Here is a 15,369-nt window from a genome sequence, read left to right as displayed (position 1 = left end):
CAACAAGCTGTAGTATTTTTAATTTATGTTTTCGCAAATGTCTTAATAAGCAATATGCTGCACAAAGTAGAGTGTGTTTTTAAGCCGGACGAGCTTTCTCTCTGGTACGGGGGGGAACAGAGACAGCGGAGGATTGAGTGTGAGGGAGGAAATGGGAGGAGGGAGGGATGACAGGGAGGGGGGGGGGGGTATTTAATACGGGGAAAAAGTCTATGTATATTTAAAAGAATAAACTCTGCGACTGGCGAGTGAACGACCTGTCTTTGTTGTGGTTTTTCAATCCTACATTTTACCTACACCTCCCATAATGCATCACCCTCTTCAACATCTTTCCATAGACCTTCTTTGTGCCTGATAAACATTAATGTGTTCTAAACTCTACACCCCCAGTTTGCCATGCAGCCCTTCTGTTATTAAAAGTCTCAATGCTAATGACATCAATATGACTTCATCAGGGTTTATTTCTTCAACATGACAAAGCTTCTCCAGTTCCCCAATTAATATTATACGTTTTCACAGGCTAAGGTAATAGGTAAACTAAACTTTACATGTACAATTGATGGAATAACACTAATAAAACAGTCAGCATCCTTTTGAAAAGAATATTCAAGTAAAAAATACTTGGCGATTGTATTTCTACCCAAACTTGGGGCAAAGGTGAAACATATTTGATACAAATGTTTATCACTAAAAATATACCCAGGACTCTGATACCACATGGGATATAACACAGAAGAATGGAAGCAGATGCAAACAGAGATAGCTCAATTTCCATTCATGCAGATTGTTTACAAACCAGCATGAGACGAACCTTTAAACCATAAAGTGCTTCCTCCCCCGGCTTCTGCTGCACCACTGAAACTGCTCAGTGGATATGAACAGACTCTGGTTGTTCTGGGCAGTTCTGCAAAATATTACTGTCAAACTGTGAATGTCAAGGATGGCATTGCTGAAAATAGAAACCATCCTCTGTCAATATTACCCATGGTAAAAAAAACAGAGGAACTTCTATATATATCTCGACAACAAAACTGCCAGTCATTACTGCTACGTACGATTCACCATGAGTTTGCCTAATGCACGATTTACATTTTTGTATTACGTTCTGACCCTGAAGTTTGACAAAGAGTACAATTATGTGGTAATTGCGTAGGTTTTTTAATATCCCAAAAATATAGTTTTTTTAAGAAACAGTGGTAGACAATATAATTTAAACACAAACTAGTAGAAAATACCTTCAAATACTGCTTTACACAATTTCTATCAGGCTGCTAGTCAACTGATATTTACTGCATATGTTCTTCATATATTTGCGAGTTACTTTTAACTGATATATTTTGTTGCTTTTTGTTTGACATGGCAAAAAAACATGGTGCTTTGTGACTGATGCACCTGCAGCTTGTCTCTAGACTAGAGCTCAGTTCTGTTTCTTTTGTGGCTGTGATATTTTAAAGCATACAATGCTGCTTAATTGCAGCTAAATGCATTTGGTCCTAACACTGTTTTAACTTTAAGAATAACCAAGATCCAAAGAGGCCAATCTTATCAGGAAAATAAAGATGCATGAACCCACCCTCCTCCCTCATCCACCAACCTACACAGACACACATCATCATTTATTGCACACCAGTGCTACGTCCAAGTTGTGTTTCCGCAGTGGCTCAAAGGACTCAGATGGGTGTGACTAACAACAGTGCAAATTTTAACCAGATGGGAGGAGGCTGAATAAAACCAGCAGTCCCTGAGTCCTGTGTTTACAGGAGAGCCTGAACAGGAAACAAGTAGAGAAGAATCCTTTAAATCAGAGAACAGTTTTCATGCTATCTTTCTTTCATGTCCCTCTGTAGATTTGCCCCCTTTCCTTACACTCCTTCATTAACTGTTATCCATACAACAGCATTTTTGGCAGCATTATCTGAGAGATTAATTTTCTTTTCTAGATGTTTGATTTGGAAGAATTTGTAGACATAATAGTCACTAAGGTTATGTGACAATGATACTTACTGTATATCCCCAATGCTGACTATGTCCATTGAATGGTTTTAATTGACATCATTGTCTGACCCCTTGTGGCAGTAGACACTATTGCAGCTCCCCATACAGGCCTGCAGAAGGGAAGAAGGCTGCAATTGTGGCCCATTCAGTACCTGCCAATTTTCAATGAGGTCTGTACATTTTTTTGACTGATCCTCCTAAGGTATACAATTATACGGTTTTTTGCAACATTGATTTGGGATTGTTCTTTTTTAAACTTTCCATCTTCTGGATCCTTAACCCAGTCCTTTTAAAGTTAATAATGGCTCTGCAGTGTCTGTCTCTTCCCCTTGTCCCAGACAGTCCGGTGACTCAGATCTTGGCTGTTTGATGCTCCTGTCAGATTCAATATTTTTGGCACACATAGATGACGTAAATGTCTGAAGAATAAGCAAGTAATCATCCCTCACTGTGTGTGACTCATTCTTGCTCAAGCAGAAATGTGCTGTTTTGGATCTTTGAGATTAAAAAAATACAAACGTCTGAATTTGACAAGACAATAAAATGGTAATTATGAAAAAAAATGTTATGTCTGCAAAACAAAAAACCTTTCTGAAAATATTCTTCTATTACGTAGCTGTTTATATTATATATTACCATTTTAGAAATGTAGATGGAATGCCAGCATTAATTTGGAAATGACTTACTGAGGTGGTTATTTGTGTCTCTAATGTCACAGTGAGTCTAAATTGAATTCACCTTTTCTTCATTATTGTTCTTCTTATTGTTGTTTACACAATGCAGAGACTTTAAGTACCCCTTATGTAAGTGCATGTTCATTTTAATAGTTGGTGTACACAAAACAGAATACAAGCGTATTAAAAGTGGTTGATCTTCAATGAAGTGGTTTTTAAAAAAAAATGATATTGAAATATTTTAAACATAGAATATGGAAATAAGACATCATTCATGTAATTGTTGGTAGAGCAGACTTATATCATCTATAAATAGTCTCATCATGGCCGAGCTGATCAGTGCTCATTGGCTGCAGGTCACTGTCTTTAAAAGAAAAGAATCCCTGAGTGTGTGTAGTTCCTCACTCCTCTCTGCTCTCCTTCTATATGACGTCTTCCAGTGTGTGAGCAGCGCCCTCGATGGCCTGACTCAGGACGGACAGGTGGTAGTGCACTTTGTCCCAGGCGCTGGACTCCACCAATGACTCAGCTTTTGCGTAGGCATCGGCAAGACCGGGGAAGGTTGGCTTTCCGGCACTACTAGAGGCCCAGATAACATGCCTGCATGGGGTTATAAAGAGTGTTATAAAATACCAAAATCATAAAATGATATAGCAAAATTACAAAGAAGCAGGATATCACTGATGTTATCCCAACATGGCGTCCGCATATGAGTGTAAGGGGAAGTCCCAGAGAGGAACAAGGTCAAAATATATTTTAAAAGCAAAGAAACTGAGATCTGGGAACCCTTGAAAATGCAGTATGTGTAAAAAATTACTCAAGGCAGGCCATTTCAGAATGCTTACATTATATTTAGCTTATTAATTGAACAGATCTAACTAAATGTTGAGACATTTGACTCAAAACCACCAATGTAAACCTCATGGTGGTGCTAGAGGAAAAGAGAAAGGCTCAAGAAAAGGCCTGTACGCAATTTCATGTCAATCCCTATTAGAGTTTGGATATCTCAGAATAGGACTGCCCTCAAGCCACGCTGCTAGCTTTATTTCCCTGGGTAACACATCATCATCTCACCTGAATGCATATTTATCTGGGAAGGCCAGAGGGTCCAAGAAAGCTCGGTCCAGCAGCATGAGCTGGTCATTGATCCTTCTGACCTTCAGTGGTCTGAAGCAGAGAGACAGAGAGAGGGGGCTCATTTAGCAGAGGAGATAATAATATGACGATGTGACAATTATGACGTATGTTTGTGTTCTTACGTTTCATTTGCCAGGTCTGAAGAGCGAATCGCCTGGTCCAAATGAGTAGCTGCATTGCGGAAACTGGCCACTGCACGTTTAATTGGTTCTGAAACAAAACACAAATCAGCTATGAAGCCTCCGTGCGAAGCTTTCACCCTTCATACTCTTCTGTGAATAAGAGAAAGAGGCGCTGACTCCTGCTGTTGTAGTGTCTCCTGTTTTTTCATAAGGGCAACCTGAACACAGTTTTTTATATCTTCAGGTTCCTCAGAGCAGTTAAAAACACAAATACCAATGAGAAACATTGTCTATCTCAGGTCTTGCAGTTGAAGTAATCAAGTGATTATTGCAGCTGCCAAACTATAAAAACATCCACATTTGACACAGACTTGTCATGGTGAGATATGAATCCCAGATGAAATTATTTGACCCATATAATATTTATTGTAGCCCCTGTTACGGCAATATTCCCCAGCATCACTGAAATCTGTGCTCACCCATAGAGATACGCCTGTTTTGCAGCTGCTGCTCATAAAGAGTCACGGCTGTGTTCAGGTAGCCTTCCAGAGTCTCAGCGTAGTCACTGCAGTTTAATGGCAACACCAGGCTGTCAGCCAATCGGATCAGGACGTTTCCTGCTGTCCTGGCAATAGCCTGGTGACTGACGAACCCTGAGAGGGATGAGAGGATTTACACAAGAAATTGTTTGGACATCCTTTGAAGTTGTCACATTTAACAACAGAAGATGGAGACATGGCTGGGAAATGTAAGACTTTTTTGTTAAACGTGTATATATTTTTTTGAAACATTTACCACAGAATAAAGTATAATCTGCAGGACCATTATAGAAAAATGTGAATACATGAGATCTCATTGCTCACCGGGATCAATGAACTTTGAAGCGTAGTCAAAAGTGTCGTATGCTGTGTGATACGCAGGGTAAATCCGAGCATTTGTTTTACTCTGTAGAAAGAAAAATATCAACATGATATAAATTACATTGCTTGAGTTCAGTCTAATTCTGACTTCTTCTAAAACATTTGTGCACCAAAATAATTTATTTTCTTAAAAAAGTACACCAAGAAAGCAATGTCCAATACATTTAAGATTCAATCAATCAATCAATGTTTATTTATATAGCCCAATATCACAAATGTTACATTTGTCTCAGTGGACTTCACAGTTTGTACAGAATATCAGTATGACAATACGACACCCTCTGTCCTTAGACCCTCACATCGTACAAGGAAAAACTTCCGGAGAAAACCCACAGTTTAAAGGGAAAAATGGGAGAAACCTCAGGGAGAGCAACAGAGGAGGGATCCCTCTCCCAGGACGGACAGACGTGCAATAGATGCCGTGTGTAAATTGAAAAGATAATACATTTGCAACATAGGTTAAGATTGAGTTAGTAGGAAGAAGGGAAGACAGCCATATTACAGTAAGACGTATTCAGCAAGTCTTTCATACCCTGTCATATGTGTATGATATGTCCATGGAAGTGATTCCCAGGTAGTGGACAAAGGCAGCGTAATCACTCCCTGCTCCTGATAGGTAGCCCACCCTGTTTAAGGAAGGGAGTGCATGCAAGACTTGAGCTTTCTGTGAAAACACATAGTATCATTTAACACGTTTATCAAGTATATGATGCAAATCAACTCAAGGCACAGATAATAAACTAAACAGACTGTATGGAAAATATGCATTTTCAATTAACTGATTTGTTAAGGGTTTTTTCAAGGTGTGTTCACATTTATCAATCACTTTGATTCAGGATTTAAACAGTTTTCTAGCCAATCCTATTGTTTCAATTTGAACAAAAACCCATCCACCAGAGATTATGGATGAAGCTTCATGTCTAACAACAATGGATAAAAAACCTTGCATGTAGACAAGTCTTCTCCCAGAATACAATGCAAAATCCGGGAAAAGTAAAGAAACTCTCATTACTTGGGAATGAGTCCGTGGGTCGGGCTTGTCCTGTTGGCATATTGAATCCAGTTGTCGTACACAGACGTGGAGTCCAGCCCAGGGGCATCCACCTAGAGAGCAGACAGGCTTTCAGGTGTCACATTCCTGTCGGATTATTGACGAGGGTTTAGCCAAAGGTAAAATGCTGGAGAGAAAACGTACCTGTTTTGAAGCTTTAAAGATGACGTTCTGTAGCGATGGCATCCCAGAAGCCCTCAGAGTGGCGTTTGCTAAGGAATGGAAGATGAGTGCTTTAGATCAGTATCATTATTAACCTACGCATCAACAACCCACAACACCATTTAAAGTAGGAGATGTTTTTTATGCATTTAATATTATGTACCACCAAATAATTCATGTCTGTCAACTGGATGGTTTCTAGAACATTCCAAAAAACATCTAAAGGCGGAAAAATCAATAATCAACCTAGCAACATCTTTAATTTCCAATAATTTCGGCTGTCCAGGTTGACCAAGTGAGATTACTCCGAGAAAGGGTATCTGGTTTTGACAGGTAATGCAGCAAAAGCTTCTTACCAAAAACAGCTATATCCACGTTGATGTACGCAACGGTTCTTTCACTGAGCTTGGTGAAGTATTGCTGGGAAAAAAACAAGACCAAGGTCATATTTGTTACTGTTAGTCAGTTTACAAACAAACAAACAAACAAACAAACAAACAAATCAATGTTTTGACAAGTAATGTTGTAATCTACTCAGGAAATGACCAACATTTGCAACAATAAGCTAATGGTCAGTATCAGCAAAACTCCTAAATGTATTGAATTAAGCAACAGAGTGTGTGATTGCTTATGAATGCATGAAGAGTGGAGGAATAATTGCATTACCCACCTCTGTGTATTCTGCAGACCCAATAAGGCCAAACTCCTCCGCTCCCCAGCTTCCAAAAATAATGGACCTGCGAGGCCTCCATTTGCCTTTAACAGAGAAAAGCAGAGATTAACTCTTTATCAGGCACATTAAACACAAATAACTCATTCAGCTTCCACTGTCCTCACCCTGCTTGACCATCTTGCCCAGCACTCTGGTTAATTCCAGCATGACGGACGTCCCGCTGCTGGGGTCGATGGCACCGTGGACCCAGCTGTCCCTGTGGTTCCCATAGATCACATACCTGTCTGTGGACACACACACACAAACAGAGCAGAGTAAATCAAGCTGAATAAAGATGGTAGTGAATGGCTGATAATTATTGACTTGGGTCACCAGTCTCACCTGGCTCCACACTCCCTCTGATGACCCCCATCACATTGGAGGAGTTCTTCAACTCTTCATGGTTGAAGATGTCCAGTTTCACATCACTGGAGAAGAGGGTCAAAGTCAGAAGTATGGAGCGACAAGGAAAGGAGACAAATAGATGTCCCAGTATTAAACTGTTGATGAGTGCTTTTTGAAATGTTTGAAACACTTTTTGTATTTATACTGTTTTATTCCTAACCTATTTAGCTGATTTCATGATTTAGGTTGTCTTCACTCCCTCTGGCACATGTCCTTTGGCCTCATTTTCAGTTTATTCACCTTGTTTTTTTCCTACTTTGTTAAAAGCACTATTTTAAGTTAATTTGTATTTACAGTTAATACCTGTTGTTGAAAGCAGATGTCAGTTTGAACCCTGGACCGCCAAATTTGTAGGCACAGTTGAATGATCCCTGCCATAGAGCTGGAGCTGCTTCTCCGCCCAGCTCACTGAAATAACCAGAAAAACAAATGTAATGTATTATTTTGTGTTTTTCATCCATAGACTGCATATATATAAAAAGCCATTGCAAACCAGATTAGCTTGTAGGCATCCTCAAATCCGATTGGTTGAATAGGAATGGGAGGGACCCCTGTAATGTCCTTGGCAGGGATTCTGTAGGTTTCATCTAAAGAATAAGTTAAAACAAGTTAAACATTCAAATGAAAAGGATTTAAATGCCCTGGTTTTATCTTTATATCAGCTGTGTGTTGCAAAAGTCCTTCCTCAGATTGTATTGAAGCCAAAGTGCACAGTAGTAAACACACAATAAAAAGACAAGTCACAGGTTACCTTTGGCAGCCAGGTAGGGAGTGAGCAGGTCTCCATAGTGGGTGTTAAAGGAGCCTCTCTCCACACCGGACGGCGGCAGGTACCAGGAGTGAGGATACGTCTCATTGAGGTCTGACATGACACCATCATTGATGTCCAAAGGGTCTGTGTACACAAGAACCCCGATCACTCCGTAGGGTGCTCCATTAATGGCCTGGATGAGACACAAATGATATTTTAATTACATAAAAAACGGATTTATACTTTTTACAGGCGTTTACAACTGTATATAGGCAATGTAGTACATTAAAGTATCAAAACAGTAGTATAACTATTAGAGAGTACATGAGTCTTAGTTAGTTTACAAATAAAATCCAAATTGTCGGAGGACAAATGTTATATTAATATTATGTAAAATTAGTTTTCCCTCGCTAAAATAAGAAACTGTGGCTGTTGAGGAGAACGTTACTTAAAACCTGGGCGGAAAATCTTACATTGCATACTTTCATGATTTTAAACAAAGAATTTGTTGATATTTCATGTTGAGTTATACATAAATAATGCTGAATATTGATGACATGATTTTTTAACTATTTTTTCAAAATCTATGTTTTAGTTGATTAGTTCTGAAAGTGACATTTTTGTAATAAAGTCTGCACTTCTCCAATGAGGAAAGCTATTTTAATTAAATTGGTTGGACTGTAAATGTCCACAACCTCCACTATAATGATAACATGTCATTAAAAGATAACAAATACTGACTATATTGATTCATAAGAAGAATAACATTTCAGATGCACAGCAATTACGACTTACATTTTGGCAATTCAATTGTTAGATCCCAGGCTAAGTTGTAAATTGCAGTACACTTAAGACATTAAAAAGTACAATACAAATGTGACTCAATGCTTATAGCTTAACTATCACTTTTCCCAACACAGGGTTTGTCTCCTGTGGACAGGTTGTCTCCGCTTATCTCATGAAAGATAATGGAAACAAACACAAACAGTATAACAGGTCACTCAATTTGTCAGCTCTTCCTGCTCCGCCATATCTGGTGATCGCGATGGTTCCTCGAAGGTCAACCGTAGTGTTCAACAGGTGGTAGTCACTGGGTTTCCCCTGGTTGGCGTACACCAGTTTACCCTGAAAACATCAGAACAATAAAGAAAAAAGACAATAAAAAACACAGTGATGTGAATAGCCCATCTGTTAAGAGTATACGTACATATCTTATACATTTAAACGTATACATATATTAAGATATGTATTTATTCCTGTATGTTTGTATATCTAACAAAAGCCTTTATTTTATGCTTGTCGATGTCACCTGCCTGATTATGGCTTCTTCCTACCGGGAAGTTCGCAGATGGTAACAACACGTTTCTTTACTCTTAACAGATGGGCTTTTCTTGCTTTGTTAACTCACTCAACATCATACATTGTTACGGATTTAGTTACAGAGACAAATTATGTGAACTTATTCTTGTTAATAAGCCTTCTTTTGTTTTTGCTAATACATACATTACTTAAGGCGGGGAGATCATCATTTGGTGTAAAATTCCATTTACAGGGGAAATCACTTTCCTGACCTTAGGAAGGAAATATATGTGCAGCGCTTTAAACAAAAATTACTTTACACCACGCCCTAAGGCAGCATGGGGAACATATTGGGGACTGTTTGCCTCATCCTATTAATACATTCATTTTAGGAGGTTTCTGTTCGGGCATGAAAGCAATCAGTGGCGGCCGGTCCATAGGGGCGCTAGGGGCGCCGCCCCCCTCTTCCCACATGTTTGATTGTCATTAAAAATTCATAAAAAAATATATTTCCAAAAAATATATTTTTTTTATTTTTATTTTTAAAGAAAAAGGTAAATATTATATAGTTGGTATCAGTCAAATGTATAATCTACAATAAAATCATGTTTAAAATTGTTTTACGATGTCTAANGTACCGTTAAAAGACCGGACCGATAAGCGGTATCGATAAAAGTAGTAGTACCGTTAAAACCTTAACGATACCCATCCCTACTCACCGCAGAGACATGTCACTCAAGGTGGCCATGCCCTAATTTATGAAAAAAAACTTTAAGACCTAATATAAATAAAAGGGTTGCGTTATAAAACAATTCACTCACCAATTCATAATCATGAAGGTGGAATATAACTATCCATCCATCCATCCATCCATCCATCTTCTCCCGCTTATCCGTGGTCGGGTCGCGAAGGTAGCAGTTCCAGCAGAGAGCCCCAAACTTTCTTTTCCCTGGCCACATCAACCAGCTCTGACTGGGGGATCCCAAGGCGCTCCCAGGCCAGCGAAGAGATATAATCCCTCCACCTGGTCCTAGGTCTACCCCTTGGTCTCTTCCCAGCTGGACGTGCCTGGAACACCTCCCTAGGGAGGCGCCCAGGTGGCATCCTAACTAGGTGCCCGAACCACCTCAACTGGCTCCTTTCGACGCGAAGGAGGAGCGGTTCAACTCCGAGTCCCTCCCGGATGACCGAACTTCTCACCTTATCCCTAAGGGAGACACCAGCCACCCTGCGGAGAAAACCCATCTCGGCCGCTTGTACCCGCGATCTCGTTCTTTCGGTCATGACCCATCCTTCATGACCATAGGTGAGGGTAGGAACGAAAATGGCGCGGTAGACAGAGAGCTTTGCCTTCTGGCTCAGCTCCCTTTTCGTCACACGGGGCGGTAAAGTGACTGCAGTACCGCTCCCGCTGCTCCGATTCTCCGACCCATCTCACGCTCCATTGTTCCCTCACTCGAGAACAAGACCCCGAGATACTTGAACTCCTTCACTTGGGGTAAGGACTCATTCCCTACTTGGATCCATCGGCATCAGGACAGGAAAAGAGACCTCTTCTCCTCCAGCTTCTCCTCTTTAAGTCGTCCCCAGCTGAATGTAATTAGGACACCTGGGGGAGGCGGAGCCAGTGGCGGACCAGGTGTACCTGCGCAGCAGAGAGACAGAGAAAAACACATAGAGCACGTAACAGTTTGTAAAGTCAGTAAAGTCTGCCGGGAGGTACAGCAGGAAAATGTCAGGCTAGGCTGCTCTCAGACTTTATATAATTTTACGTGAAAAGTAATACAACTTAGTATATACCAAATACACATTTATTGTACACATAATTGTGACCCAGGGTAGATAGTATAAAGGGCGACAAAATCGGTGTCAGGAGAAGGTTTTGGTGGATGGGTTGGTCCAAAAACCAAGGACACCGCTACTTAGTGTCCTGTTTAAAGAAGTACATTTTATGAATTGTTTACATCACTTAAGTATGTTTTGTTGCAGGAACAGTTATGTACTGATTTATGGAATTGCCGGACATTCTTAGGAGAAGGCAAAGATAGAATATGAGGATACATTGAAAAGGTATCATTGTGTTTAATGGAACTTAGTTATCGTAATTTCTTATGAACAAATTAAATCGCATGTTGACAAGTGAGGATAACATGTGGCCTTTCTGGAGAGGCTAATCCAGTGTCTGGGTGTTGAAACATCTTCCCCTAATATAACATCATCCGCCCAGCCCCCCTCCCCAGGGGATCACAAGCATCCAGCTTTGGTTCAAACACAGAAGCACAACACATAGATCAGAAATCACTCTTAAACCCATAGGAACAGACGTGTTGCAAATCTTTAAAGAAATGGCTATTCATTTATTAAAAAGGGTCATGTTTTTGATCAGAACAATTGAATTACTGAGAGTTTACCATCGTCAACATGTGGAGATGTTTTGTGGGTGGCAAATGTTCATTTCAGCGCAGAGTGTATAATTAACTTCCATCAGCCCATAACTGACGTGCAGACGTGTGTTTCAGGAAGGGATGGAAATCAAATTGCATTCATGTGCCTTTTAATGGATTTTATTTTATTCTGACATGACAGCTGTGATATTCAGAGTCACTCACACCTCCGCCAGGGACTATTTTTATCGAAGACAGATTATTCCAAAATATGATCTCCTTCTGTTCCCTTTAATTAAGGCAGTGTGCAGAACTCTTGATATTTACATTCTGTAATTACTCTCTATATTTCCACATGCCACCTGTGTGACCTATGCAGCCACCTGCACATGGAGTGGGAGTGTGTGTGTGTGTGTGTGTGTGTGTGTGTGTGTGTGTGTGTGTGTGTGTGTGTGTGTGTGTGTGTGTGTGTGTGTGTGTGTCAGCTGGATGTTTTCACCAGCTCGCTCTGCTAGTCTCCGTGTTTCACTTCAGACCAGCAGAGTGAACTGTTGGCTGTAGGCCAGATGGAAAACAAGCACAAACATTTTTGGACTTTTACACTTGTAAAGACTTACACTGGGGTAATTTGATTTCCTTACAGGGGTCACCATTAACCTTCTAGTTAACCTAAACCTTTGTTCGTCTTACACTAACCCCTAAAACCAGACACTACTCTGCCCATGCCCAGTACAGTCTACCTGCAGATCACTTCACGTTGGAATACTAAATCAGCCTGCACACAAGCAGAGGTGGGAAGTAGTGGAGTACAAATACTTTGTTACTGTACTTAAGCACATGTTTCTGGTATCAGTACTTATTTTTACAACAACTTTTTACTTTTACTTCTTACATGTTGAACACAAATACCTGTACTTTCGTGTCACGCTATCATAGCTCCATCAGCACCATGATAGTGTTTCTCTGTGACAGGCTTCCATTGAAAGTACAAACTTGGCTTTTAGACCAATAAAAGCATCTTGAGGTTTTTGTTTTTCTCTTAATACACAAACGTCTATCTAAAAGCTGGCTGATTAAAAATAGGGTTCACTCTTACAGAGTTTGAACAAAACAAGCATTTTCACTTTAAGTTGCTTTTTGTTGTATAAGCAACTATTAAAGGTTTAGAGCCAGTAATAAAATACCTGGTTTCTTACATGCTTGGCGTCTAAGAATCCAAATGTGTAACTGATGTGGGGAGCAAAACAACAATTCAAAAGATTTAACTTTTTCACACCAGAATCATAAATTATTCTTTATGTTTACATGTGATGTTTTCAAATAAAATAAAATCAAGTTTTATTTATAAAACACATTTAAAAGCGATTTTTGGTGGAGCCAAAGTGCTGTACATGTAATAAAAACACATTACTACAATCACAATAAAAGACAATAAATTACAACAGAAATATAAAAAACACAGGGAATAGTCAGGTCTCGTACTCCGCTCTGATTAGAAGGCCAGGGAGAAGAAGTGAGTCTTAAGAGTAGATTTAAAAACCCCTAGGGTCTGGGCCGACCTCACATGGAGGGGCAGAGTGTTCCAGAGCCCGGGGCCAGCTGCTGCGAAGGCTCGGTGCCCTCGGGTTTTGAGCCTGGTCTTGGCCTTGTTGTATTTCACACATTAATTAATTGTGTTGATGTATTAGACATTAAAACCGGGGTAACATTTAAATGTGTGTGCTTATTTGTAAGCTTTGATAAACACTATCCTTTGAGACCAAAAACAAAATCTTCCGGACTTAATCGAAACCTTTTAGGAACTTTATTTATCCTTCAAGCTCAGCATGTTGGCTTTATTGCTCAGTCCAACTAACAAAAGCAAATATAAGCATTACAATATTTGGTGCATACATTTGGAGCAGATTACATCATTCGTGCAGTGTGAAATAAAACAAACATGATTCCTGTTGGTAAAGGGATTCTGGATGCTTGCCCTCTTTGTCTTACTTTAATTTTCTGAATTAGAAACACACAGACACACACACACACACACACACACACACACACACACACACACACACACACACACACACACACACACACACACATACCATATATACATCACTTCAGGGGACATTACATTGATTTACATGCATGTGTGTGTGTGTGTGTGTGTGTGTGTGTGTGTGTGTGTGTGTGTGTGTGTGTGTGTGTGTGTGTGTGTGTGTGTGTGTGTAGCACAACACCTGCTGAGAGAGTTGAATCTCATTACTTTCAATTACATCACCGAGGAGTGCAATACTTGGCTGTTTAATATGTAGAGTTTCTAATCCCCCTGTGGAGAGGAGATATCATGCACTGCACACTCAGACACACACACACACACACACACACACACACACACACACACACACACACACACACACACACACACACACACACACACAATGCCCCTGCTGAGGAACATAAACACTATTAAAGTCAATGGAGGGAAGAGAATTGAGCTGATTTGATTGCTGTTGTTTATATTCCACCTCAGAGAGCGGAACAATTAAAACTCGCTCTGCTGTCGTCGGTTCCCACGTCAACATCAGAGCATCCTCCGTTAGAGACTGGGACGCTTTAGTCTAACCCTATTTTCTATTAGAGTTTACACACTTCACTGGGAAATTACAGTGGTCCCGCTTATCCTTAAAAAGAGGCATTAAGGTAATTAATCTAAATTAGAACCTTGAATTTCAAACGTCTTGAAATGAAGAAATACTTCAATTATTTTTAAAACAACGTGACATGGGATCACTTTATGAATTTGTCTGGTATTTAATTTAGTAAATGCTTCTCACACTACTGCCCAACTGATCTGGATAGCTTACAAATTGCAAAGGAAATGGTATTGATTTACATTTCAAGTGGCATTTCTTCAAAAAACTCTCAACAATTATTTAATCTTCCTTGCCCTTAAGTCAAAGGAACCAGAGTACATTGTAAAAATCACTATTAAACACTGATCAGTTGACCAATCACAACAGAGCCGGCCAGCTTACCAATAATATCAGATGCTTCATGCAACAAAACATACTAAAGTGATACACATCAATCTGAAAGTGTACTTTTGTTTCAAACAGGACACTTACGGCCCGTCTACACTACAGGCATCAAAAAATCTTGAAGCTGGGCGTGTCTGAAGCGTGGCGATTTTTTGCGAGCAACGCGACCAACAACCAATCACATGAATCTCCCGCCCCCGACATACAAAGCAATAGCAATGTTAAAACGAAGTAAACTGGATATAAACTCCCCAAACAGGCGAAAACCTACCAGTTTCACCCACTGTCTCTGCCACCTCCCTCCATGCCTGGTTCCTCCGGTTTGTATCCCGGTAAATAGTTCTGGTCGTAAAGAACCGGGTGATTTGCTACCGTAATATCTCATTTGGAATATGAGGAGATGAACTGCGGTCTGGCTCTCCCAGCTTGCACGCGGTTTGATTGGCTGCGCTTGCACTGGCGGGATTTGCATAAACGGGATTTCATTGGCTGATGCCAAGCATCGAGCCTCAAAAGTTGAACATTGTTCAACTTTTGATGCGATAGATGCTCGTGATGCTTGCAAAGCCATGCCATGCTCCCCACAATGCAGTTCGGCGAAGATTACAAATCTTCTACGTCACCCCATTCAAGTGAATGGGCGAAGCGTTGAAAGCATTTTTCGATGCCTGTAGTGTAGACGGGCCGTTAGAGTGAATGCACCATGGTTTGTTATTTCGCCCCATTAA

The 15,369-nt window shown here is 40.2% G+C and overlaps 1 protein-coding gene across 1 annotated transcript; it reads right to left on the bottom strand.

Moving 5' to 3' along the window:
• Positions 1-3,027: 3,027 nt before the first annotated feature.
• naaladl1 (N-acetylated alpha-linked acidic dipeptidase like 1) lies at positions 3,028-9,666 on the bottom strand. Its single transcript, XM_010776947.1, has 17 exons — positions 9,610-9,666; positions 8,937-9,054; positions 7,930-8,124; positions 7,672-7,765; positions 7,482-7,586; positions 7,116-7,201; positions 6,899-7,018; positions 6,732-6,817; positions 6,418-6,481; positions 6,044-6,111; positions 5,861-5,952; positions 5,381-5,474; positions 4,792-4,873; positions 4,408-4,581; positions 3,929-4,016; positions 3,744-3,836; positions 3,028-3,269 (listed from the first exon to the last, which is right to left on the bottom strand). The coding sequence occupies exons 1-17, from the start codon at positions 9,664-9,666 to the stop codon at positions 3,092-3,094; spliced, it is 1,794 nt and encodes a 597-aa protein (XP_010775249.1). The 3' UTR covers positions 3,028-3,091.
• Between the last annotated feature and the right edge of the window lie 5,703 nt (positions 9,667-15,369).

Source organism: Notothenia coriiceps, unplaced genomic scaffold (genome assembly GCF_000735185.1).
Source record: "Notothenia coriiceps isolate Sejong01 unplaced genomic scaffold, NC01 NC01_scaffold00017532, whole genome shotgun sequence".
Lineage (NCBI taxonomy): Eukaryota > Metazoa > Chordata > Actinopteri > Perciformes > Nototheniidae > Notothenia > Notothenia coriiceps.
This window is presented reverse-complemented; position numbering and strand designations above follow the sequence as displayed.